We start from the raw sequence: 27,632 nt of genomic DNA, 5'->3' as shown, positions 1-27,632 counted from the left end.
TACATTAATATGTCATGTAACATTAATTAAGTACCTTACTATTGTAAAATTTAGAGAAAATAAATTGTTAGAGCATTGGGAGAATGAATGATTTTTAAATACACCGCAATTTTTAAAGATATTTAAATGGTAGAAGAATTTGGGGACGCCCGAGGAATACTTAACACAATATCTCTGCACCATAATGAGATACGGAGTCGAATTAACTCTATGTAATGTAGTTTTTTAACATTTTTATTGTGGTGTATAGTAGTGAATGGTGGTGAAGTCGGAAGTGCCCGAGAAATACATCAGAAATAGCGAAGCATTGGGGGGATCCACTAGTATACTATAAATATTAGTTTTGTCATGATGGACGAAGTAATAAATAATATAATCCAAGATTTTATTAATAAGCTCTTATTCTTCTTTCGAATTGAACGTTAATTTAATACAGCATTTAAGGATCGTTAAAGAACACATTATTTTTTACATTACGGAGTTGCGATGATGAACAAATTTTACGTTAAAAATACTTCGGGGGTTTTTTACTTTGTTTTCCTGGCATTGAGGTTTAAATAAAAAAAAACTTTTTAAACGCACCTAATTAGGAACTTTTAAGTACCTTCATTTTTTGATAAATTATTCCAAAAAATAATGTATTTTGGAACTTTCCGCAACCTTCTAGGCTCACCGACACACTCCGCCACTTTAGAACCTTCTTGAACTTTCTCTTTCCAGAACCTTCTAGAGCATTCGAGAACCTTCATGAACTTTCTGGAACCTTCCAGACTCACCGACACAGTCAGCGGGCCCATTCTGAAATAATCTGAAGCCTTCGTGGCCTTCCCAAAACATAACACATTTTCGCCACCCACTCCCACCCCCGCTCAGTCCCCCTTACCAAACTCTGTTATTTTTTATGTGACAACAAGGGCTTTCTACCACCATAACCACCGGTTATGGGGTGGGTGGCAGTGGCAGTGGAAAATGAGGCGGATAGGCTTTTTATAATATATATTATATTAGATTGATCAGAAAATTCACTTGAAGTGAAATGAACTACAATAATAAAATTCTCAAACTTTTAAAATTTAAAACAACACGTTTGCATTGAAATTGATTGAATTCATTTTGTTATAATTATTTATTTTGACATTTCTTGCGTAATTTGTACTTTTATTAGGTATAAAGACAGATTGGAATTAATCTTTGAATATATATATCGAAATTTCATTCACAGAATTAGAACTTGGAAACTTCTCCCCTCGTAAAAATTTTTGCACCCTACCTTATTTTTATGATTCTCGGACACCATTTAAGCAAAGAAAAAAAAACATTTCCTCGAAAACCTTGAGAGGCATTACCATGATGGTACACGATTAATTCTTGTTGAAGCAACAAATTACTGGATCAAGGGTATTTCATGGGTAGTTGTGAAATGTTCTTTTATCCCGCACCTCTTTCAAATCCCGCGGCATTTTAAGATAAATTTCAGAAATCCCACGGGATTTTCTTTACTAACGGGTATTAACTTTAAATAATTCCAACTTTTCATAAATATTTTCTACGATTTGGTATCAATTATCTTTGACACTAGTCATATTATAAAAAATATATTGAAAAGACACATTATAAGTATTTTAAGAACATGTTGATTAAAAAATATCGTGAAAAATATGAAAACATAAATGTCAGTGACAGGAGTCTCCATAGTCAATTGAGATGAACCATATTTGGTAGGTAATAGAAAAATTATTTCAAAATACATTGAAAACCTCTCATAATAAGCTTTTAAAGAAGTCTTAAATAAATAATAAAATTAAAAAATATAAATGTCACTGACAGGACTCTCCGTATTCATTGGAGAAGTATAATAATGATTTATTTTTAGTAACATATAGAGATTTATAGTAACATATAGAGATAATGATATCCTCACTGGGATCTCCCGTGCCGAGGATGTCATTTACATATTATAATTTCATTATAATATTTGGTATTACTAGTAATATTTAAGAAAACGCTATATATGCTTCTAACACTAGTTGGTGGGACTGTAATCAAGAAGGTGTGTGCTAAATGAAGGTATATCTCCCTCTGATACCTCTCTTTCTTCAAGATCCATATCAGATTTGAAGTTTATGCGTCGATTCAGTGCGGAAAATTGTGTAAATTTATTATTTTTATCAATTCCACAAATCCCGCACATTAACATCACGCAAATCTGAAGAATTAACTATTGCTGAAATACAGCGGGATTATGGGATGCGGGATTGCGGCCCCTAATTGCGTGTCCGTTATATTTAGTTGAACGTTAACTTATTTTCGTCATGGTCCTTTCGAGGAATAAAGGAAAGGAAACCGGCGATTAAATTAATTTGTATTGATCTGGATTAAAAAGGTGCAAACGGCGGAAATGCTCGCGAAACCTCTGTCCTGTAGGTAGGTTTTACGATAATTATTTAATTATTATATATGTTTATTAATTATTATATATGTATATTAATCTGTAAAAATATATATTATTTTAATTATCTTTAAAAATTCTACTAATTTGTGTACCTATGTAAATATTATTTTTGGATTTATATCATAAGTTGTTGATTATTGTTTAAAAAATCATTAGAACTAAAGTTAAATACTCCTCCCATAAACACGAGCTCCTGGAGCTCAACTTATGGAGTAGTAGTAGAATAAAAAAACGGAAAAAAAATATATATATAAGTCTGAATATGCCACGGTTTCTATTTTACAAGAAACTGCCTGTGTTTCTGTGAAATTAATGACAAAAGTTTATCAAAATGAAACAGAATGATGTAATACAAATAGTAGTAAGAAACCAACAGAATGAAGATCAATAAAAGTAAAGACAATGATAAAACTAAGTTAAGTGAGCTGATTTTCTCAGATTTTCAAATCATAAAAATAATTTTGAATTTTTATTATGGTATTTGCGCCTTGCCTAGATTTTACAATTTTTGCAAACAAATATAATGTTTATTCTGATCAGTAATAGTCTGAATTTCTATCGGTGGAAATAAATTTCAATAATATAATATATTCTAATTATTCCGGAAAATAGAATGTTTTATCTCGTTCCTCAAACTTTAAAAAACATAAAGCGGATAACGTATTATTTTTAAGCAATAGTTATTAGCCTATAATACCTATATAAATTGAAAAAATCTTCCGAGAAAATATACATGCCGACGACGGGAATCGAACCCGCAGCCTTTTGATTGCCGGTCAGGTGCTCTACCAATTGCGCTACGTCGGCTTATTGCCCTTAAAGCCCGCTAAATTATTCAAAATGTACTGGTTTTTTTAATTCAAAAATTATTTTTTACTAGATTTTTAGATTAGACAAAAAAAATATTTTTCATTTAAAATGATAAAGCGAATAATTTCAATTTTTTTTCATTAGTGTATGTTTTATAAAAAAACAGTAACAGGTAAAATAATTAATGAATTTGTTTTTCCTGCCCACAGTTCCCCTGACCCCCCGGCCAATTCACAATATCATCCCTCCCAGCGGAAGCAACAGTACGACATCTACCACAGCTAACATCAGCACCTCTACAGAAATGGTAAAAGTCAATGGAAATAATTTTTTAGATAAAAATTCTTTAGAGAAATCGATACACCTCTCAATGAAATATCAAAATCCAATCAATACGCAGCACTAAGACCAGTGCCAGTGCTAATCTGCTTCTCAAAATACTAAGGCAAGGAGAGTTGTTAAAAGTCTTACAAGAAAATGGTGATTGGTTAAAAAGGTACACTTGCTTTATTTTTTAAAAGCAATCAAGAACTACATTAATTTATTTACGCCCTAGTGGACTTTTACGTGAAATTTGTGTCAATTATCTGTTGTACATAGTAACAATGGTATGGCAAGTAAATAGTACTGATTTATAAAATAATCTAAGAAGCGAAACATAACTCATAATCAAAGCACATATGAAATCATATAGAAAAATCACTCCTTTAAAACTAGAAATTAATAAGGCATATAAAATAAAGAAACACAGGCAAAATGTATATTAACTATGGAGAGTTATATTCATACATTTCATGAATATTTCGTTTCATCGCTAATACGAGTAAGGGACAAACTGTCAGTGTACTTTTTTTTAAAGAGATTAAACCTGATTTTAGTCTAAACAACTATTATTTTGTGATGCATTTTCAGGCAGAAAAATCTAACAGACCCAGCAGGGGTCCCGACCTGACTATGATGTCAGGAGCCGCAATCCTGGCCCTTCTTTTCATCTTATTCCTAGCTGGAATCTGCTGGTGGAAGAGGAAATCCTTGGCCAGCCTCATGTGCAAAGACAAAACCTCATCAAGGAAGACTGAAGCAGTAAGTTTATATTTTCACTATCTCTTATATGACGAGCTTCCTGACACAGCGTAACAGCAATACTTCAGGCTTTAAGCCCCCGCATTCCGAATTTCTGCCGATTTATAACACATTAGAAACGGTAATTATACGAAATTCCCTCGCAACACAAACACAAAACACGAAACACGTTTTGTTCTGTTACTTAATATTAATAATGATAATGATTTATTGTCTTCTTTTCTTAGTAACATATAGAGATAATTATATCCTCACTGGGATCTCCCATGTTGAGGATTTCATTTACATATTATAATTTAATTATAAGAAATTAATATTACAACAAAATAAAATATGAATTTAATTATAAACATATATCATATAGCATAATTATTTTTTTTAATTATTTTAAAATAAGTAAGATAGTGTTTTTTTGTATAGTTCAGTTTAGTAGATTCAGTTTTAGACTGTGTTTGATATCAGTATATTTTCTATTTCAGATCTCCCTATATTAAGTATCCAGCTTATTATCCCTATCCCTATATAGTATCCAGCTGTTGTAGGTATGAAAAATTTACAGTGTATCTTTAAATGCAACTAAAGCATTTGTAGAGAGATTTTTACTCTATTTCAAACTATTCGTGTTTTATTAAATATTTTCACCATTTTTGCTTAATTATTATCGTTTTTTTATATTCGCGTGCTCCCTCTAACATTTGTATTTAAATATCTCCCTTTCAAACCATTTTTAAACGCTTGCTACGGGGCCTTAAAACATACCAAATAGTCCCAACAACACCGTGAAAATTCTCGGAATTTCGGATTGCTTCCGAGGTTTTTTGAATGTACTATGTATTTAATAAGGTATACAATATATAAGATATCTTATTATATACATATAAATATAAATATATATTTATTGAACTTGTAAAAAGAAATACAACTTTAGAAAGTAGATAAAATTATCTTTAATACTGATATTTATAAATAATAATATTTTAATATCAAACATGAAAATGGTACTAAAAAATCTTAACCCAACATTTTGACTCGAAAAGGCCATATTTTTTAAATAATTCCATATTTAGAAAACATATTCCTTTTGTGATAGGAATTAGTAAGAAAACTGTCACTTAAAACAATAAAAAATATTCACTTTCAACTGTGAACTATTAAATCCAGCCAATTCGTAATCATGGACTTTGACATCTTTTAGATCCATCAAATCACAATAAATATTTGAAACAAACTGAAAAGAATTATAATTATTTCTCTTTCCAACGACGAACAAATCACATAACTACGAATTACTGAAAAAAAGATTTAAAACAATACTTTTATAATGTATCGACACCCGGTTAAGTATGTCCTTCAGATTCTGTAATGAAATATGATGCCAGAGGCTAGTAATGACCTTCCGAGGCTTGAGGTGTTAAACTCGGAAGGTCATAATTATGATATTCAAACTCTCATAATACAGAACTCCCAACAACTACTTACCATTCCTTTCACACCCCTAGTGGCAACTTATCTATCTAACAACCCTACTCAAATATCGTTTATCTAATGTCTCGATATTAATTCATTGGTTAAAATATGTCATTTTGCGAATGACAAAAAATATTTACTAAGCAATGATGAGCAGGAAATCTCCAAAAACTAACACGCAAAAAAATACAACAATAACGGGTTTCGCTAAATCCGTGGCTTCTTCAGGGCAGTATAACACTGTACTAAAATCTACAAGTAACATCAGTGTGTAATCAAAATATTAAGCTTTCACATAGGGTTGCAAAAAATGGGCAGAGCTCTGGTGGAGGAGGTAGTAGGAGTAGAGAGATAATTGAAAAGAGACCGCTCTTTGTAAACAGGGAACAACCTAAGTATCGGACTTTTATTTTGTTTGATTTAGTTGTAGATGACCTTACTATAATGCTTTTGGCTTTCCGTAACTCAAGTGCCTCCAAGTTATCCAGTCTGATCCCTATTCCGTTTTTTGTGTAGTAAACTGACCCTTGTATTTTTATTAAATGTGTGGTCTGTTTCGATGAAATGGTTGACAAATTCTGAGAAACCATTGTTATTTGTTAGTTTTGCAGATGACACTGCCTTAATATTTGAGGGTAAAAATTAGAGTTGAACTTTTGAAAAATGTGATACAGGTTTAAGACTAGTTAATAATTATCTGAGTAACAATATTCTAACTCTAAATACACAAAAATCTAAATACATCACTTTTAGCATTTCTTATAAAAGTCAGCCATCTACCTCTCATAATTTGATTATTGACAATTGTGTGCAAACGTGTAACTGCAACCCCTTGGAAAGTGTAGACAGTGTCAAATACCTGGGGGTAAATATTGATAAATTTTCTGAAGACTGTCACAGAAACCACTTAATATTGCCCTAAAACTGATTCTCGACGTTACGTACAAGAAAATTTTGATATCCTACACAGTTACTTTATGAGGAACGTAATATCATGAATTTAAAACAACTATTTATCACACAAACGCTGCAGCGTTCGCGCTGTGCAGATTTTTTAACAATATTAGTTCAATTGAGTCGTCAAATTCCAACATATTCTTTAATTTTTTTCCTTTTAAATTCTTGGATTTTATTTTGTATATGTATATTTTTTAATCTTTTTCCTTTTATAATGTAATTTTTTTTCCTTACTTTATTCTCGCCTTTTTAAAATAATAGTTTATTATATTTTTCTCGCAATTAAATATCAATGTATATCATGGTCACCCTACATGAATATAGAATTGGCTGGAATTAGATTAATAGGTACCATGTAGGTACCCAATTCTTAGAAACTTTAATGTAACAATATTGTTCTCTTAATATATAATATTTGTGATCTTTCTTATTTTTATTATTTTGTAAAATTATTAACCTGAACACAGGCTTTTGTCCTAGTGAGATTAAAAATTCTAATGTAAAAAAAAAACTATGTAAAGAAACGATAAATAAATGAATTTAAGGATAATCTTTGACACGGATATTAATTTTACGCGACGTTTTGCCTATATAAAACGGCCAATCACTGAATCGACGTAAGAAATTACCAATTTCGCCTAAACTATCCTCTTTATCCTTCCCGTTCATAAAAATTACCTATACTGTTTGCGTAAAATGCTGGTTTGATTTCTGACTTTTTTGAGAAAAATTATTGATTTCCAAGATTCTACACCATTGGTGAGGCTGATTATTATTGGTTGTCATATTATTATTACGAGGGGGCTGTTGAATAAAAAAAATCCACATTTTTTTTTACTGACTATACTTGCATGATAACCGTTATTTATTGCGTGTTACTTGTTACTTACAGTTTTAGATGTTAGTACAGTATTATACTGCCCTGAAGAAGCTACGGTTGTCGCGAAACCTGGCCGGCATCTGTAAATAGTAGAAATCAAAGTCGCTATCCGCGTCTATCAGTTTGTGCGCTTAGTTCTTCTAAACTACTCAACGGATTTTGATAGAGTTTTAGAAAATCATTTAGAAAAATACGTACATTTTATACTTATATAAAGTAGAGCAACGCCGGATATATATCAGCTAGTTAAGTATAAAAAATGAAAGTGGACGGTACAAAGTTAGGATTTTATTTTAAAATATAATGTCGCTGTATCTGTCTATATGTACTGTTGTCGGTATGTATGTGGTCTGTATTGAAGACGAAAAAATAAGAAAAAAATACATCTCAAAATTCATTGTTAGAAACTTTTGGAGCAAAACAACAGAACAACAAATAAAATATAAATTAGCGATTTAAATAATTAATTAAATCCATACAAATTAATTCATTTTGTTATTTTCTACCTACTTATGAAATACTGCGTATGTACTGACAAAAAAGTAAAGGAAAGTAGGTAGAAAATAGGTAGATAAGTAGGTAGTTAGTGCGGAGAAGTCATTGATTTTTTCATGAAAATGTCCTTACTTCTACTTTGTTATTGCTAACACTTTTTTATTATTATTTTTTTACCATTTCTCATTTACCTACTGTTCCTTTGTGTAATCTTCTCGGTAATATTATATTGGTGTTCACGTGTTTTACGGAGTTCAAGGAAAATAAATAATACGCACTAAACTAAAAGGGAACAAATATTAATTTACATTGTGCGGAAACTACTAAAATAATAACAATCATTCATACTCGTATTTAATTTTACTATGCTCATTTCTACGTAATAAAATATATTTTTCTTGTACAATTATTGTATTATGTTAGTATGTTTTCACTAAAAACCTGTCTTATCTCACCAAATATTAATATTATCGACTTGGGGGTGGTCAGATTAGATTAATTTTAGTAAACTCTTTTCTACCAAATCATATTTTTTTCTTGAACAATAATTGCATAATTTTAGTATTTTTAACAAAAAACCTGTCTTATTACACCAAATATTGATTTTATCGACTTGGAGGTGGTCACATTCGATTCAGCTGTAATCAAAACATAATAAACGATACCTCTCTCGACCTACTTTGTATACATGTATATATTTTTTAAATCCCCTACTCTGTAGAAGAGTATTCATTATAACTAGCAGTTAAAAACCCGCTCGGCGAGTTTTTTTCTGCTAGGCCCTTCGGGCGGCACTTGGTTGGGCTTCGCCCAGTTTAAGTGATACTAAGAAAAGTTACATTTAATAGGGAGATATTAGGTCATTCACAGAGAGAGGGTGAGTATATATTGTTAAAACACGGAACACGAAGGAGTTTAGTCATAATAAGAATGACAGTTGTTCGGGTAAAACTTTACCTTTCCCGAATAATTGCCTAATTGGTTAAAGGTAAATAATATAGGTAAATATTCGGAATCGCTGGACACGGAAAATACGAAATATTTTTTTTAATAATACCTTCTGATTTACCTTAATTACTATAAAAGGAATCGAACAGCATTTGGGAAATTTTTAATTTTTATTTTTTTAATTTTTAATTACGTAAAATGAAAATTCGCTTTCGCTGTATGGGATGACAGCCTGAATAATTTCTGTTGATAACATTTTCTTTTGTCGGTATTCCTGAAATAAGCGGCTAGAGACAATTGTAAAATGTAAATTAAAAAAATATAATGTAATACAATATTCCGGCAAAATAGTGCCTACTTAAAAAGCACAAATGATTTATTTGGCTATTATTGTCATTATTATTTTATTTAACCTCACCTAGAATAACCTAACCTAACCTATAATCATCCAGCCTAACCTATAATAATCCAACCTAACCTATGTCCTACCCTAACCTATAATAATCCAACCCAACCTATATCCTATCCTAACCTATAATAATCTAACCTGACCTAACCTAACATCATCTATAATAATCCAACCTAACCTAACCTATAATATAATAATCCTATCTAACCTAACCCAGCCTAACCTAACCGAACCAATCCTAACCTAACCTATCCTAACCCATAAAAATCCAACCTAACTTATAATAACCCAACCTAACATCACCTATAATAATCCAACCTAACCTAACCTATATCCTAACCTTACCTATAATATAATAATCCTATCTAACCTAACCCAACCTAACCTAACCGAACCAATCCTAACCTAACCTATCCTAACCCATAAAAATCCAACCTAACCTATAATAACCCAACCTAACCTAACCCATAATAACCCAAACTAACGTTACCTAACCTAACATAACCTGACTTATCCTAACCTATAATAATCCAACTTAATCTAACCTAACCTATAAACTAACTTGAACTTTACTAATCCAACCTAACCTAACCTAACGTAGCATAACCCAACCTAACCTATCCTAACCTATAATAACCTTTTTTTAATATTTCCTTACTTGTAAAAGAAACCAAAATATCTTTATTTTATTTTTCGAGCTTGGCTAAAATAGTACCACCTACCTAGTATTTGCATAGAGTAAATGGTAAAAATTCTAGCCATTCATATCAGGAATACCAAAAAAAGAAAATGTCATCAATAGAAATTATTCCGGCTGTCATCCAATACAACGAAAGCGAATTTTAATTTTACGTAATTAAAAATTAAAATGCTAAAATTAAAAAATTCCCAAATGCATTCAGATTCCTTTTATATTAATTAAGGTAAATCCGAAGGTTTTATTTAAAAATATTTCATATTATCCTTGCCCAGCGATTCCGAATAATACCTCAATATATATTATATACCTGGCAAAATGATTGTTTTATTGTACATGTCAGATTAGAGATTTGTTGGCTAATTTTACAATCATCGAAGCGTTTCTATCTTCCGATTGTCTTTCATGTTATTTTATTGGGTTGGCAGTGCCTATACTTCCGCGTATTGTTAACTTCACGTCGGTGTTCTGTCAAATAGTGCGAAATTATTATTTACGTAAATAATATTAAATATCAATATTTTTCAAAATCGTCATGCAAAGAGTTGTTGTTTATTGTCATTAAGTTGAATCAAATGTTTGTTTTATTTGTAAATGCGTATTAAAACGGTAGTTTCACGTAAATAATTACCGTTGTTTGAATAAATGAAATTGTACGTATTTGAACATCGCTCTTATGCGCTCTGTCGGCCAATAGAGAATCTACCCCAGCGGCCGGTAAAGGAGGGATTGACATTTTTAAGGAACATTGGAATGTTTGATTCTTGACAGACTTCAAATATATAAAACGTAATTGTGGATAATTTTTAATGAAATGTAATTAATCCAATGGATTGTGAACTTTCTAAAACATATTTTCTTCGATATTGTCCAAAAATTATATGAGCAGAAACGATGTTTTTGAAGAAATCTGGTGATCCTATTTTAGTATGAAATCGTGTCTTAATTTTCAAGTTAGCGGAATTTAACCGAAACAGACAATTTTAATTTGACCAATCAGAGGGCCTACATCGTCCGGACGCAAGGGTATTAATACTATCAGATTTGGTGACTCTACAGTTCTTCATGTATACTGCCAAGATAAATGTGCGAGCAAACATTAATGGAAGCAAGAATTTTCATTTTCATCACGAATCACTTATGAAACGTTATATATTACTTGCATTAATTTCTCTTGAATTTTCGGAAAATAAATCGCGAAATTTAATGTGGAATTATTTTCCAATGTTTTTTATTACAATAATCAGTTAAGCTCCTTGGGGGTGGTCTGCTTAATTTTCACTTGTTGCAACAATCGGAGATTGGTGGAAAAGAAATTCCAATCAATTTAGATTTTATAAAGTGAAATAAATCAAAGGTCATCGTAATGCCTAGAAGCCGAGAATTCGTATAGCGTAAGATTGAGTAAAAATATTTTCTAATTTCCATACCATTTTTCTCATTTTTCTTATTTTTCTTTTTCATATCTGAGTAATGTATAGATTCTGTTCAAACTGTAAAATTTACCCGCCATAACACAGGGTCATCCCTAGCATGAAGAGTGAAATATCACAAAAACCATATTTACCCTCTAAGTCTTGTATTAATAAAATAAATAAATAATCGTGCGCAACGCATTACAAAATCATTTCTGAATGTTTTTGATGTGAAACTTCTTTTGGTTCGCCCAGGAGGGTAATACCGACTCTTACGTAGTAAGTGTGGCAAGACGGGACGACGCTTCATTCAGCCAGCCTCGTGACTCGTCGGCTCTTTCCGCCTGGTCACCAAAACTCTGTGCGGTATATATTCTCACTAAAAGTGGCATCTACTCTAAATGATGATGAATTTTTAATTTGCAAATTATTTTTTGTTTATATCAAAAATACGAAGATTTGTTTGCTTGTATTTTTACTTCCTTCAATTAAAATCATTTTCGATGTCCACATCTGCCAAACGTTCCGTGACGGCAATTTTTTTTTTTAAAGTTTTTTTTTGGAATTATATTTTTTTGATTTATTTATTTACATGCTTAAAAAGGTTTTTACAATTATTAATTAGGTAATGAGTTAGTAGTCTAAATTTCTAGTGTTTTTAAATAGGTAACTTATCAGTAATACAAGAGTCTGAATTTGTACATACGTTTCAAGAGAAATAGAGAATATTTTCGGGATAATTTTACTCCCTAAACTTAAGAACTTCACTCTACATTATTATACTCTAGTATTTTAATAGGGTTGAAGTAAAGAGATTCAACTACCGCTTTCTCCGTAATTTAGGTACTTCTTAAGAGTAGGTAATATAAGTCTCAAAGGGACGCAGGAGGCGAGCTTTGCGTAGAGCTTAAATAAAACAATTAATTTCACTTCAACCCGCAACAAATTAAATTGCCATGTCATTACATTATCATAAATTTTAACGTAATGAATCTTTACGTTCGAATTGGAAATTGGTCTCCCGGTGTCTTTTTTCAACCAATGAGAGCCTCAGAAAATAGTTACAATACGACGTAAAATACGACGAGAGATCTCATTAGATAGAAAAAAAACCCCTTAAAAAATTCAGTAATGCTCGTCTAATTTCACTTTGCTCGTACGGAAGTACACAAAGAATCTTCGACATCAGATCTGGTTCCTTTACTAGAGCATTGAACTCTTGTTTCGGAATATTTCATAATGCTATTAAAAACTAAAACAGAACTAATGATAATCACTCATTGTTTAATCGCAAATTCACTTCCCGGCATAAATACAATTTAATTTAAATAAATAACTTTGCATTCACCATTATTTAAATAACTTTGGATATAAAATTAGTGAAACCTTTTTTGAAATTTCAACGTCTTAAAATATTTTTGTACGGAAAAAAAACTACGGAATTTAAAAAAACGTTATTTATCTAAGCAAAACTAAATAAATAACATTTTCAATGAACCCAAGGGACCAGCCAGTAAACAAATTACACGAATGCCATAGAAATAATGTTCTAATTAGGAAAAAGCATAAAATATCTCGGAGTAGTAATTAATGAAAATCTTAGAAGGGAACTACATATCAATGGTATCACGGAAAAACTAACGAGACTTATAATTCTTTAAAATCTAAGAAATGTGGTATTTAAAAAGACATGAAAAAATTCTATTACGCTTTATGTCATTTTCGAATTATATATGGAATTATAGGAATGTAGATCTGCAATATTTAAGCATTTGTATACAGAATCTGAATACAATTCAAAAAGGAATCATAAAGAACATACTGAAAGTACCCATAAGAAAGCCTTCGATTGAAATTTACGATTGTTTTGATGTAACAAATATAACAATGTATGCATATAAGTGAAACAGGATACATGTATAATAGCATAACCATATAAAAAAATTCAAATACTAATACTATGATTAGCTGATACTGTAAGGAAAGCAAAGCTTCAAATTTATATCGTCTGCAAATATGTACATAAAACCCTTGCCATAAAATGAAAACTTTATTTAAAAACTTATATCAAAAATCATATAATTAAATGAGAAAGTTATTTATTATGAGTTATTCGTTCATGTTCTTGCGTATGGTAGTTTCAGGCCTTTGTTTTTCAATATGTTTATTGAATACTTCCTGAGGTCAAAAGCGTTTCCCAGGCTTTACACAGAGTTTTTAGAAATCTAATGTAGACAGTACAAAATTTCATCAGTCTCCTAATAAAACTGTAGATTTGTATATAAATGAAATCTGTATAAAATATATATATATAAATAGAAGATGAATTGTCAGTCGAAATTAATTGGAATACAGACCGAAGCGAATTTTTACTATTCTATCCACAAGTTTTAAATTTGTGTTAGAAGCTTTTTCTGTTAGGATTCATTCATTCATAATGAATAATGAAGTATTCACTTCAATCACTCACTGGAATAAATAAGTTTAGACCAGTTTGTTCCCGTCACGGGATAAAATATACCAAAGTTCACGGAACTTGTTTGGAAACTGAAATATACCCTTAATCCGTAGCAGTTTAACATCCTCCGTCGTTGAGTGGTTATGATCCTCGGTTACGAATCCGGAGGTCGCTGGTTCATATCTCAGTGGGCGCGATTAAATTTTATTTGAGTAATTTGTGTCATTCACCATATTATTTGGTGGGTAAACACATAAAATATAAGATTAAAATAAATGAAAAGTTATTTATTTTCAACACGTGTTGAGGTGAAAACGTCTTTAAAATCGATGTTGGGTGTGGGGAGGTAATCGCGTTCAAATGAGCGACAGTTTCTGTCAGGGTAATTTCAAACCTTAATAACGCGCCACTAAAGAGGAAGGATGAAAGGATTGACACCTGTCCATAAACGGGATAGATTAATTATCTAATCAATGTGAACCAAATGCTTTTGAGGACGAGTGTACAACTCATCTTGGGCTACAATAGTATATCAAAAATTCAAAAGATACAAAGCTACAAATTTTAAAATGATGCGATACGAGGAAAAAATACAACCTGAATTACAAACATCGGGCACGAAACCTTAGTGCAAAAAATTCCAAAGAGAACACTACAAATGCTGGGCCCGAACCCAAACCAACGCTTAAGTATTCTTACGTGCATACTACATTTAAACTTATCCCGTCTTACTCAAAATAGATAATACGGTGGATAAAAACGGGTTAATATAAAACTTTACTCATAAATCAACCGTAATACGGTAGTATTAGTAGTTGACAGATTTTTAAACCGCCCGATCCCCAGGAATAGGAACGTATTACGATAGTAAAGGCGGAGATAGAATATGGTAGATTTGACAAATATCGATCGGTCACGTAATTAAAATATACAAAAGCAGTATTACCCATTAGGCAGCACTATCAGAAATATATTTTAAATCGAAATATTTATTTACCAAAGCAAAAACGGAACGCATAATCGAATTGGCTCCATCTCGATGCAATTCAAAACAGATCTTACAGGCAGACAGACGTTACAAAAATCATCTGAAGAAAGTGAAGTTAACAATAAAACGCGAAATGCGAAAATGACCATGTTTTTGAGGTTTGGAACAAAGTGGTGCTAGTTTAAAAAATTGAATGAATATTATTATGAGTAAAAATTTTACCTCGAGCAGTATACGGCCCTCTTCCTCGTATAGCTTAGCTATACCAACGCTTAAGCGGCGTATTAGGGAATCTTTATAAGTCTGATCATGTATTACCTTCTTCAAAATAATATAATGATTTGAACAAACCAACCACGCAAGAGAAAACTTGAATATATTTGATATTTGCAAGGGTTATTCAAATACTTTCAAAGTCATTTATATCCTACTTCTTGTACCACTATATATTCGTATGTTGCAAATGAATTAAATAATTCAAAACAAAAATGTAATATTATAATTTAAATATATTGTGTACTCGGTTCCATGGAAACTCAGAACAGTGGCAATTCAAAACACTTTTGAAAAATGCTATTAAGTCATCACGATGCAAAAAAGGGCCTGTAAACCTAACTTAACATAACCTATTTAAAACTAGTTTTTTTTCATCACTTTTCATGACTTAATATCACTTTTCAAGAGTGTGTATTTGCCACTGTTCTTAATGTTGCCGGCTACCATATACACCGACTTAGACTATACATGTCCGACAAGACTTTTCCGGGGTTCTAAATCTAATAGAATAAAATCTAATAGAATAAAATCTAAGTAAAATATCTAAAATTCGCATTCACACATTAAGATTATTAAGATTTATTTAACTTTTGTGCTCGTTAAAAATATTACTATTCACGCCATTACGTTCTGTAAAAAGTGTTTTATTTTAAGGCTAAGGATTTTTTCCTATTCTTAAGCACATCCATAATTTCCCTCTCATCCCTTACAAATATATATTTTTAATCATCCTTAGAGGATCAAAAATCCTCTAGTAACGTAACGATAGTATTCAATCATAAAACCTTCTCAACATAAATCTTTTTATACTTTACATATAGGTAATATAATATTCTCTGGAAACAAGATACCACCAAATGATGCCACCGCATTGAGTGTTAAAGAAAGGAGATTTGAAATAATTGAAGCATGACAAGCAAACATTTTTCATGCTCCAGTGCGGTGTTTCCCAAACCGGGCCTCTGTAGAGTAGGGCGAATAAGAAAAATGTATTTTTGAAAATTCAGAAATCTCAAATAGATAAAAAGTTATACATACTACAAAAATGGCCAAATTGAAAAACATTTGGCAAATATATTTTATTGGATTAATGTTGATAATGTTGGAGTAATGTATTGTGTTATTTCACAAATCAATCATTTAAAATAATATATAGTTTATTTGCGGCACGTTCCAGAGTGGAAGATACTCTCAGTATCGCTTTGATGTAAGACCACCATTCAGAATTGAAACGGCTTTGGCCGTATTTGGTGACCAGATCTGAATAGCCAGGCACTTTCCCACCTTCCCCTCACCATCTCCTTCCCCTCCCCGCTACATTCAGCCTCACAACATACCCCATTTGGGCATTTCATAGTCTGTTGGAACTCTTATGGGGTATCATACAAAAAATAAAAATTAAGTGATGTATTTTTGTGTTTTTATGCCGTGTATCATTATGGCAGATGTGATGGACACTGTAACGCAGTCCGAACGTTAGCTAAAGAAGGAGAAAGCGTAACACGGCATAATAACCCAATAATAAATCACAGTTATACTACATTTTGACTTTTTTTTTTAAAAGACAAAAAACAATGAAAAAAAAATTGTGGTTTAAGTGGGTCCATAGAGACATCTTGTCAACTTTTTATACACCCTATACTCTGTTTTATCTTTAGAATTTATTCCGGTTAAACGATTGTGTATATTTTAACACGCTTTATGTTTTCAAGTGAAAATTTAAAATCCTTATTTCAAAATGCTTTTAGATAATATTGTTAGAAAAGTTTTTAGTAGAAAAGGGATAGAATTTTCCTGGAGAGTCTGATCAGAGAATGTCTTTGAACAGATGACGAAATATTTTTCGAAGCAACAGGGATTAACAGATCACAATCTATCACAGGCGCAATCTCTCAAAGAAATATTTATTATTTTTATCTTCATCTGCGTTGGAATATGCTCCGCAAACAAACTATTATTTCCACTTTAATCGATGTTTGAATATATCCCTAACATAAACTATTATTTCCACCTTCATCTTTGTTAGAATACATCCCTTAAACAAACTATTATTTTCTCCTTCATCTATGTTCGAATGGTGACCGGATAAATCATCAAAACGATAATTCATCACATCTTTAAAAAGTTATATAAAGTCATGGAAAGTGATAAAACAAAAACTTTTTTAACTGGGTTAAGTAGGTTAGGTTAGGTTAAAAAAAATTCATCGTTTTTAATAACTTTATATCACTTTTTAAATGTGTGTTGAATAATCACTGTGTTGAGTTATCATGGAACCATCCATTTTTCTTCTGAGGTCTACTCTATTCCAAACCCTATTCAGCATATTTACTTTAACGCTGTGTATCCGGTAAACAAGAAATATCTCTTTTACATTATTCAGAATTGATATGTATGGAAATCATTGATTGTTTACATCGAAATGTGCGTTGGAAGGTACCTATAAACCACTTCAAGGTTTCCCTTGTGTATATCCTTACATCGTCTGTGGTCTAGTTCCATTCGAGGCACAATCCTTCAAACAGGCTATTTAGGTACTCTACCTTTGTCAATGTCAGCGTTGCGCAACCTTTTCAAATGTTAACTGGCCGCAAGGGGTACAATCTCCGGGAACCATTTATTGTATAACCAACACCCCTACCATAGGTCAGCCCAAGTGTTTCAGAGGTGCCCTGGTTCATGGGGTGAGGTTTGTCTAGGTCTTGGCGGGAAATGCATCTGCCCACCTACTGATTGGTCAGCCGGATCGGGAGAGACTGGCTGAGGGAGACCTTTTGACCTCTCGACGCCTTTGCACCGCAGTGGGAGGGATGTATTCATACGTCCGTTTCTTTCTACAATTTAACACCGTTTAGTTCATATTTCTAACTATGACGGTAAGGGAGGCACAACGATGTCTATGAGACTACATATATGAGCTATTCCGAAAAGATGAAAAATGAGCTGTTTGAAAAACATAACAATTGTTAGGTTTTTCGAACAGCTAATCGATTAGTTAATGCTATAATGCCGACCGCTTTGATAGCCATTGCAGTTTGGAGATCGGTGACCGTCGGTACACTACCATGCCTTATCTCGCATTATTTCTATTATCTATGAATTTAACAAAGTGGGTTCAAGTGTTAAAACTGATTTTTTATCATATTATTTAACAATTCAGATCAAGATACTAAATAAACGATACACGAGTAAGTAAGCGAGAGTCAAGATGAGAGTCGCGAATGCCATTGTTTTTTTAGTCGGTAGTGGTTTTCCAAAAATGGCGCAAGGGGCCTTAAGATCCCAACTCGCGTAAGTTAGGCTGAAGCCGCTGAAAATACGCCGAATATATAATTAGGGCGGAGGCCAGACGAGCGAAATTTTGAGTTGTGTGCTTCGTGTTTTGAGTCGCGTAATCAAACGTCATTTTGCGTCGCCGTGTTGCACAAACCGGACTTTTACATGAAACCAAAATTAGGGTAAATTACGCGACTCACTCACAAAATTTCGCTAATCTGGCCTTAGCAAAAGTCGCAAAAAAAGGCCAACCAGTGTGCATTCTGAGCTGCCTGTGTATGGTTGTGTGATTGTACGTGAAGTGAATATGCATCCGCTAGAAGTAATATCTATATTTGGAGCAAGATGCGCGTAAGATTTCTCGGCGTACTACGTACGGCGTAATGACATACAATATGCATGGTTCAGGAGAATTTGTATGTAGCGCGATATATACATGTAACGCGATGTAAAATGAACTGCGCAAGATACGCTCAATGTGTTTCGGCCCTAGTGCGTCGTAAGTTTTTGTCAGTGCAATTCTTTTTACATTGAATATAACCAAGCGGGCTGCAATAAATAATACAAATAATGGTTACGTTTCTCTCATAGTTATGAAATTTAAATGGGATTGCGATATACGATCTTAGGCAAGTGTAAGAAAGACAGAGCGCATTCTAAATGGGCAAGAAGCAAATTGTATCATGTCTGGTGTGTTTTTCTATTACTGATCACTAATTTAATTTTTTTATGTCCCCACAGCCTCTGACCGGCGAGCCCCTACTGGCGGACCGCTACATCAGCAACCCGCAGTACAGCGGCAACACGGGGTACACGGGGCCCTCCCCCCGGGGGCCTGCCGTGCCCCTCCTGCGCAGAGAGGCCCTTGCCTTCGTGGAAGAAATCGGAGAGGGGTGTTTCGGGAAGGTCTACCGAGGTAAATATTTAAATTATTATTAATTTATTAAATTCTCATTTCTCGATAAAACAATTCTTGAAAATGGCAATAATAATATTTTTAATAATACCAACTCAAATAAAAATAAAAATAAACTCAGGAATAGAAGGATTTATGCTTGCCATTCAGGATAGAGTCATTAATACTAAAAATTATAGAAAGCATATAACCAAAGATACAAATCAAATAGATGATTTGTGTAGAAAATGTTTGGTTTTTCCGGAAACTATAGAACATATTATATCGGGATGTTCTATATTAGCACCGTCCGAGTATACATTTAGGCACAATCAAGTTTTAAAAATAATTCACCAAAATTTGGTAATTAAACATAACTCGATTGACTGCCGTAATATAGTACCATATTATTAATACGAACCAAATTCATTTTTAGAAAACGAATTTTATAAAATATATTATGATAAAACCATTAAAACTATACTAACAGACCGAAAGATTAGTCATAATAGACCCGATATAGTTTTACATGACAAAATTTAAAAAAATAACTTATATCATTGATGTCGCTATTCCAAATTCCTGTAAAATTCAAAAATCTGTTAATGAAAAAATAAGAAAATACACAGATTTAGGAAACGAAATAAAAAGAATTTGGCATTCTCAGACTATAAAAATATTACCATTCGTTATTTCGGCTACTGGCATTATACCTAGCTCTCTCATTAAAAATTTAGGCGTATTAGATCTATCAAAAAATTTATATATAAAGATGCAAAAGTCGGTCATTTTTAATACATGTAGGATAACGAAAGATTTTTTAAATATTTATGTTGAGGGATCAGTAGGATTTATAGGCCCTGTTAGAAGTTCTACCGAGCCGAACCCTCTGATATGAAAATATCTGGAGTCGGTGAATTTTTTTTTCCCATTTGATCTCTGGTGAGTTTACGTGTTGTTGTTCTTGTATTGTTTTGTATTTATTTTACTTATATAATGCACTTGCATTGTGTTGATTGACTAGCTGATCATTTGTGGAAAAGTGAGTGGAAGGGTTTAGTTTTTCCTATGGGGAAGATTTAACCCGGACAACAAAATCGGAAGTATAAATAATATGTACTTTAAACACGTCTTAAATCAGTTAAAATAATAATTCTTACACATCATATAAATTATGATGTTTACCTAACTTATTAACACTAAACATGAATTTATTGTAATGTATTTATGTTACATTACATACTTCATATGAACCAAACATATCAATTTGATTGTACTGAAACGGGAAACCTTCCCAGTTGGATAGTCAAAGATTCATTATTCTGTAATTTATTTTTTAGTATTTAATAAATAAAATAAAATAAAGATAGGTCCTTCATCGCTTGTTCAAAATCAGTTCCAGTTTTGAAAATGACACTTGAAATCAAATCAAATTTGAGTTCATTGAACCAAATTTCGGGCAGTAATAATTAATGCATATCAAAGACAATCGAAATTAGTACGTTTGATGATGTGGTTCCATAAACGAACAGAATATATTATAAGAAAAGTGAAGCAAACATCCAACCTAATCTGACATTAACCTCATCCGTACAAGTGACAATAATATATTGCTTATGGTTAGTTTTTAATCTACCTTTAACCCATTCTTGTTTGTCATTTACTTTTGCACACTTAGATAATTGTTTTTGTTATTACTTTGTATTAAAACACCCATGTGTGTGAATTTTAGTGCATTATGCCCGTTTTATGTACTGAAATAAAATAAACGTTTTTAAATATGTAACTTTGATTTTTGATTAGATTTTACAATTAGTACATTTATTTTACAGCTCAGATTTTACATTACTTTTTCATTGGATGCATTTTTGCTTGTCAATGGAAGAGTTGAATCATTTTATCATGTTCTGTTTTATCCGTTTACCATTTTACCCTTCCCTAGTTGATGACCTCTGTTAATACTTGAATGTAAACCCAGAGGTCGCGGGTTAATAGCTGGTGAAGATGAATATATTTATTTTAATTCCGTTCAAACAGGGTTTCCGCCTCAATGTCGCTCTAATAAGATCCAGCATTCAGAATGGAAAATTTACCTGAAATAGCTTCAGTTATCTGTTTCGTACTTAATTCGGTAACAAGTTATTCCACTTTTCCTTCCCCTTCCCATATTTCTCCAGTTTCACATGTCATTACTAAAATTTATTCACTTGCCACAACATTATTTTGCCACACATCTTTTGCATTATTGGACAACTTCAGGATCTATTGTTACACCAAAAGTCTGAATGTTTTCACCGTCTCCGACATTGTCAACATGCAATCGGTTTTTCTTGTTTTATATTTATGCCTATTTCTACCGATTTATAACAATTTTTTTGTTAACTATTTAAGTTCCAAAAAAAAGCTATGTTCGTAGATAATATCTGTACATTTAGTATGCCGAAGCGTTAAATCCCTCCACAGAAAAAAATCGCAAAGTAAGCCTCGAAAATTATTAAAAACACGTTTTGTTCTTTTATGTAATATGTAATAGGCATGAAAAAGTCTGCTCTATTTCAAACGAGTCGTGTTTTATTAAATATTTTCACCATTTTCGCTTAAGTGTTCTCGTTTTTTTTAAATATTAGCGCGCTCCCTCTAACATTCTTATCTACATATCTCCCTTTCAAACCATCTTTGAATGCTTAACGGGCCTTATAGAGTGTGTAAGTTTTTTTAAAGCAATTTTTCCTACATTATTCAGTTTATATTTATTTTATTTATTTATTGATACATTACTCTACAGTACTTCACATTTCAATTCAGCAACGTTGGCCTCACTGGGTTGTTCACCCGTGCTGAGGCCCCCATTTTAAAATATACGAATTTATACATTTAAACAAAAACAAAAAACAACATTAAAATAAAGATAAATTTACACCAAAATTAAAGATTAGAAATTAAAATCCAATTCTCACACCAAAATAAAAACATTAGAAGGGAATGGAAATCGGCACTTACAATGATCTATGTGGTTGTGCGTGCCGCTTGCCTTATACATTTTTTGTGTTGCTTGTATATGTTTTATTCTCTTATGTTATAGAATTTTGAAAATATTGTCTTTTTTGTTCTTTAATCCATTTTTTTTTATTTTGTGTTTGAATTTATTTTTATTTTCCTCAATTTTTGTTTCAAGTGGAAGACTGTTGAATGCTTTAATAGCGTGGTATTTATGGTGTCTTTGTCCAAAGGTAGTGTTTACCGTCGGAGTTTTTATGTTTTTTTATACGCTTTTCTGACCGGTCTATTAGTGATATTTTGTGTTTGTTGGGGATTGTTTTTTTGGTCGAAAATGTAGTTTAGTAGAGTTTTAACATATAATTGGCGTATATCAAGTATGTCACAGCTTTTAAATATTTGGTCTGTGTCGGTTAGTTATATTTCATCTTTGTCAATCGCCCTTATTAGATTTTTTCAAATGGGTAAACCGATGTCTCAGGGCATTTATAACTCTTGCGCTTGATATCGATAAACGTACAAAATAATGTAACTAATCTCTATCTATTCAGAGTTATTTGTATGGCGGTTTTAAAAAACGATGGCAAGGTTCTTCAGTCACTTTCTGCTTCTTACCTTATGTTTAATATTGAAACAATTTTGTGATCCTACCCAATTTGCCTTTTCCCTTGTTTTGTTCCTTTCCTAAAAGCCTTGCCTTATAAAAACATATCTTGAAAAAAGAAGTCCAACCCAAGCATTATTTTATTTATTTATTTAGACGCTCATTGGGATTTTACTTTGCACATTTTACAAAAATTATAAAAGGACTAGCTGACGCGTACCTGGCCTTGCTGGGAGTTATCCTTAAAAGATAGACATTTACCGTTGCGGATTATTCTGTAGGTCTTTTTAAGATATACAATTCCGCAATATATTATTTTGATGTATCTCATAAGGTTTAGCCATCGTTCGCAATGTAAGCGCCCGAAAATATATTCTTTACGACTTGATTTCAAAACATCGAATTTCCTCTACTTTACATAAATGTAATATCCGTGTATTCTTTCCGAGGAAATTCTCTAACTGATAGTGAAAACCCTATCAAAATCCATTGCGTAATTTAGAAGATCTAAACGCTCAAACAGACTTTATTTTATACTGTTTAGAGATTATAAGTACGTAATAAGTAGCAATAACAATAACATCATAACCTCATGACATATACAAGCAAGTAAATACGAATACGCATACAATAGTTATTTATGTGTAGGACAAACAGTTACGAGTATACAACAAAATAAGAATCTGCCTACTCGTAAGATATAGATTTCTATAAGAGACAAAAATATTTACTGTTTTTTTTTGGGAACTAAAATAGTGGATTTAATTATTATTAAGTTTAATTGAAATTAGTAAACATAAGTAGCAACTAAATGCAAGTGTAAAATACAAAATAAATTACACAACAAAATTATAAAATGAATTGTAAAAATTAAACACTTTGTCCAGGTGACGATGGCAGGGCTGTCAATTAAGTTGTTAATGATGGTAATGTTGTTAATTTCGTTTTATGTTTGAATATTCTTCGTCGTTGAAAGTTGCATATTATTTCGCTCTTCCTAACAATTAATAGCAATTAATCTCATTAAAAGTTCGTAAAAGTGTTAAATTATCATCCCCTAGTTAAATACGTTAAATAGTGTCATGTGGTGATAGCAAAATGGTTCGTGTTGTGGAAAAAATGGTGCTTATTAGATGTACAGGATCCAAGATGGAGGAGGGAACAGCGGCCGGAGTCTGTTTAAAGGGTTCCAAGAGGGAACTTATTATACCTCTAGGAACACATTGCACTGTATTTCAAGCTGCGATGGAGGCCATCGTGGCACCGGAGAACATACGTATCGGGTACATGAATAAGGCAAACATAGGCATATGCTCTGATAGCTAGGCAGCCCTAATGGCACTGGAAATTAACCGATGCGACTCCAGACTGGTGATGCAATGCAAGACCATTTTTTAGAACTTGCTACCATCAATAAAATAACCCTGATCTGGGTACCACGACATCAAGGAACTGGGGGCAATGAGCGGGCTGATGGACTAGCAAGGAAAGGGGCTAAAAAGCACCACTTGCGGGACCCAAGCCAGCCGTAGGAGTAGCAGCTTGCCACACCAAAATACTATTGAAAAATAATTAAAAAATAATATTGAAAGGTGTGTCAAATCCCGGAACTGGGAGGAATGGAAAAGGGCACCCGGAATGAAGCAATCCAAAGTACTCATAAACGAGCCAGACCCAAGGTGAACCAGACAATTACTCAATATGGACAGAAACTCACTGAGGGAACTGGTAGGACTACTAACGGGACTTTGCCATCTCAGGAGACACATGGAGTTATTGGAAGTGAAAAACACCAAAGATGTAGGAAATGTGAAGAGGATGAAGAGATTCTAATTCACCTTTGGTGCCAATGTCCCGCTCTGTTGGGAACAAGGCTCAGATACCTGTGAAGACCCATTGTAGAAGCAGAAGACATAGCAATATATCCAATGACAACCCGGGTGAACTTTATAAAAGGGACCGGATTATTGTTAAAGGAATGAGGTAAAATGGGAGAAAGCACAATGGCCTTACGGGAACCTTACGTCAACCGTCTCTTACAAAAAAAATAGATTCAATTCAATTTGTTTATTCTTTTAAAAACATAACAAAATTACATTTCAATTCGTTTTTAAGTACATTTGTAAAATCGTATTACATAATAAATAAGCGGTGCATCAACTATACCAGCATAAATAGAGCTTGCCTTTTAAAGGCAGCTTCACCGATGCTAAATACGTCGATATCCGAATTGATTCTGTTCAAGAGCAAGACTCCTCTCCCCACGCACCTACATGACCATTGATGTACAACTACGAGTATGAACTATTAATAGCGCCAACGGAACCTTCCTAAAATCACCAGAACTCCAAATGATGCAAACATCGTTCAAGAGGTAAAGGCCTCCTTTTCTCCACTTATTAATAATATTCCTTATGATAAAAAAAATACAATCACCTGAATCTTTCTTACATAATTCTTTAATACAGTCCATTCCAAGTACCAATCGTCGGTACAAAACGCATTACTTTTATCCGGCCCACAACACAAAAAATCCCTGTGGATTTTGATAAGAATAAGTGGGATTCATCTGTAAATCTGATTTATTTTTAGACTTTATCGACCCTTTCCGAGTAAATTCGAATAGGTACCAGTCTGCCTACTTGTGAAACAATTCTGTTTCTTATGTCATAGAGAGGATGAATTTCATTATTTATTATTATCAAGTTTAATTTAATTATTTAATCAATAAAAAGTTTATTCGTAAACAAGTTTACGTTTAGTTTAATAATTACACAGCAGAACTTCCTTATAAATAATCTTTTTGTTTTTATAAATTTATAAATATATAAAAATGTATTGCATAATTTGATAATAGATTGTCTTACATTACTTACATATTACTTACAGTTTTTATTACATTAACTGCGCAACCCTGATAAAAATAATTTTCCTCAGGGTCTATGTCATCTCTGGCGATACTGTGTACACTACTGATACTACCTGATGCCTGTGCTCTAAAGATTGCAATTCGCTTGTTAAGGTAGGGAAATCTATTAAACGGACCGCCCGGTTCTGCACAGGTTCGAGGACTTTTTCAGGTATTTTGGGGCTCTAGACCAGAGGTGGCTACCAAATTCAAAGGTGGGGTGCACTTGCAATTTGTACAGCGTCATAACGTAGGGTCTTAACCTCTAGACGATCATGGCCACGGATTTTACAGGGACGGCAGTTGTGCACTATTAAAGTATCTACGTGCCCTGCAGAGCACACCCAGCTTCTGAGAGGTTTACTTGACTCTGGCTTCAATGGAGCCTCCGTGCCTGTGCTGGTCACCAAGCATATTAATTAAAGGCATGTTGGGAAGACTGCTTCAGTTGAAGGAGACTAGATTGTCATTTCGATCCCTTTTAGACGTAATCAGATATGATTGGGTCTTTGAAACATTAAATTCGACCATGTTATTTGTACTCCAAGAGAGAACCCTCTCGAGGTAACCGTCCGTTTTCTGTTTCAAAGCCCACCAAGCCGTTGGATTTTGTGTATCCTTTGGGGGCCTGTCAACATAAACCTATCATTGACTCTACTGTCATCTGCGTAAAAATGAATTGGTACAAACGACAAAAGATCATTGATGTGCAACAAAAAACAAAGTCGGAGACAGAACCGATTCCTGAAGGACGCAGAGGTTAAGCCATCAGCAAAGTCCGAATCGACCTTTCCCTCAAAAAGTCGGCAATCCATGTACACAAGGATGCGGGAAGTCTATAAGAAGGCAGTTTGTTGAAAAGTCCTCGGTGCCAAACCCGGTGAAAGGCCTTGAAAATGTCAAGTGCAACCGTTTGGGTCTCATCGTCACGTTCCAGGCACACCCCCAAACATGCGTCATATATGCGAGAAAGTAATAGATTAAATAATATTATATTTATTTTTGAAATTTAACAAAATATTTTTTAATTCATCTATGAATTGTGGCACTGTTGATGTATGTGTACGATAAATAGCAATAATGTTATTATATTTGTTTTCGCCTTCAATATTTAATGTATTTACATTACTAATTTTATTTATCTCTTTAACGTTGAGTATGTTATACTGGTTAGATAAAAATATTCCGATACCAGAGTTTTTGTTTAATTTAGTTGTTGTTACATAGTAGGAGTACCCGGAATATTATAATTCAATTCGCCAGCAGAATTGAATTATAATATTCGTTTCTGTTAACACGTAATAAATGTTGATTTTTAGTTGGTCAACTGTTCTTGACTTATTGCCATAAACATTAAACATTTCATAGGAAGTGGTCAGGACCAATAATTGATTGAAATTTTCCTTCGTTGTGACACTGTCCTGTGTTTAGTACCAATTGGTTCGTGCACCAAGAAATTTTTCCAACACGTCTATATAACGATCTTTAAAAATGTTGCCCAATGATGCCGATGGCCCAAATGGTGCACGTATTTTGTGACTTGTACGAGACTGCCCTGCCTTCAGCTTATTCACATCTGTAAATAGAGGTTCAAAAGTTAGTTTGAAATCACAACAT

The 27,632-nt window shown here is 32.7% G+C and overlaps 1 protein-coding gene across 1 annotated transcript in view; it reads left to right on the top strand.

Moving 5' to 3' along the window:
* The window catches only part of LOC149424398 (tyrosine-protein kinase transmembrane receptor Ror-like), a 252,480-nt gene that overhangs the window by 200,856 nt on the left and 23,992 nt on the right, over positions 1-27,632 (top strand). The window contains exons 4-6 of the mRNA XM_089651529.1: positions 3,472-3,569; positions 4,175-4,345; positions 19,353-19,527. Of these exons, the coding sequence (XP_089507655.1) occupies positions 3,472-3,569; positions 4,175-4,345; positions 19,353-19,527 (444 nt within the window). The remainder of the gene's footprint in view (positions 1-3,471; positions 3,570-4,174; positions 4,346-19,352; positions 19,528-27,632) is intronic.

This window comes from Hesperophylax consimilis, chromosome 4 (genome assembly GCF_061612785.1).
Source record: "Hesperophylax consimilis isolate HC1 chromosome 4, BYU_Hcon_1.0, whole genome shotgun sequence".
In the NCBI taxonomy this organism is placed as follows: Eukaryota; Metazoa; Arthropoda; class Insecta; order Trichoptera; family Limnephilidae; genus Hesperophylax; species Hesperophylax consimilis.
This window is presented reverse-complemented; position numbering and strand designations above follow the sequence as displayed.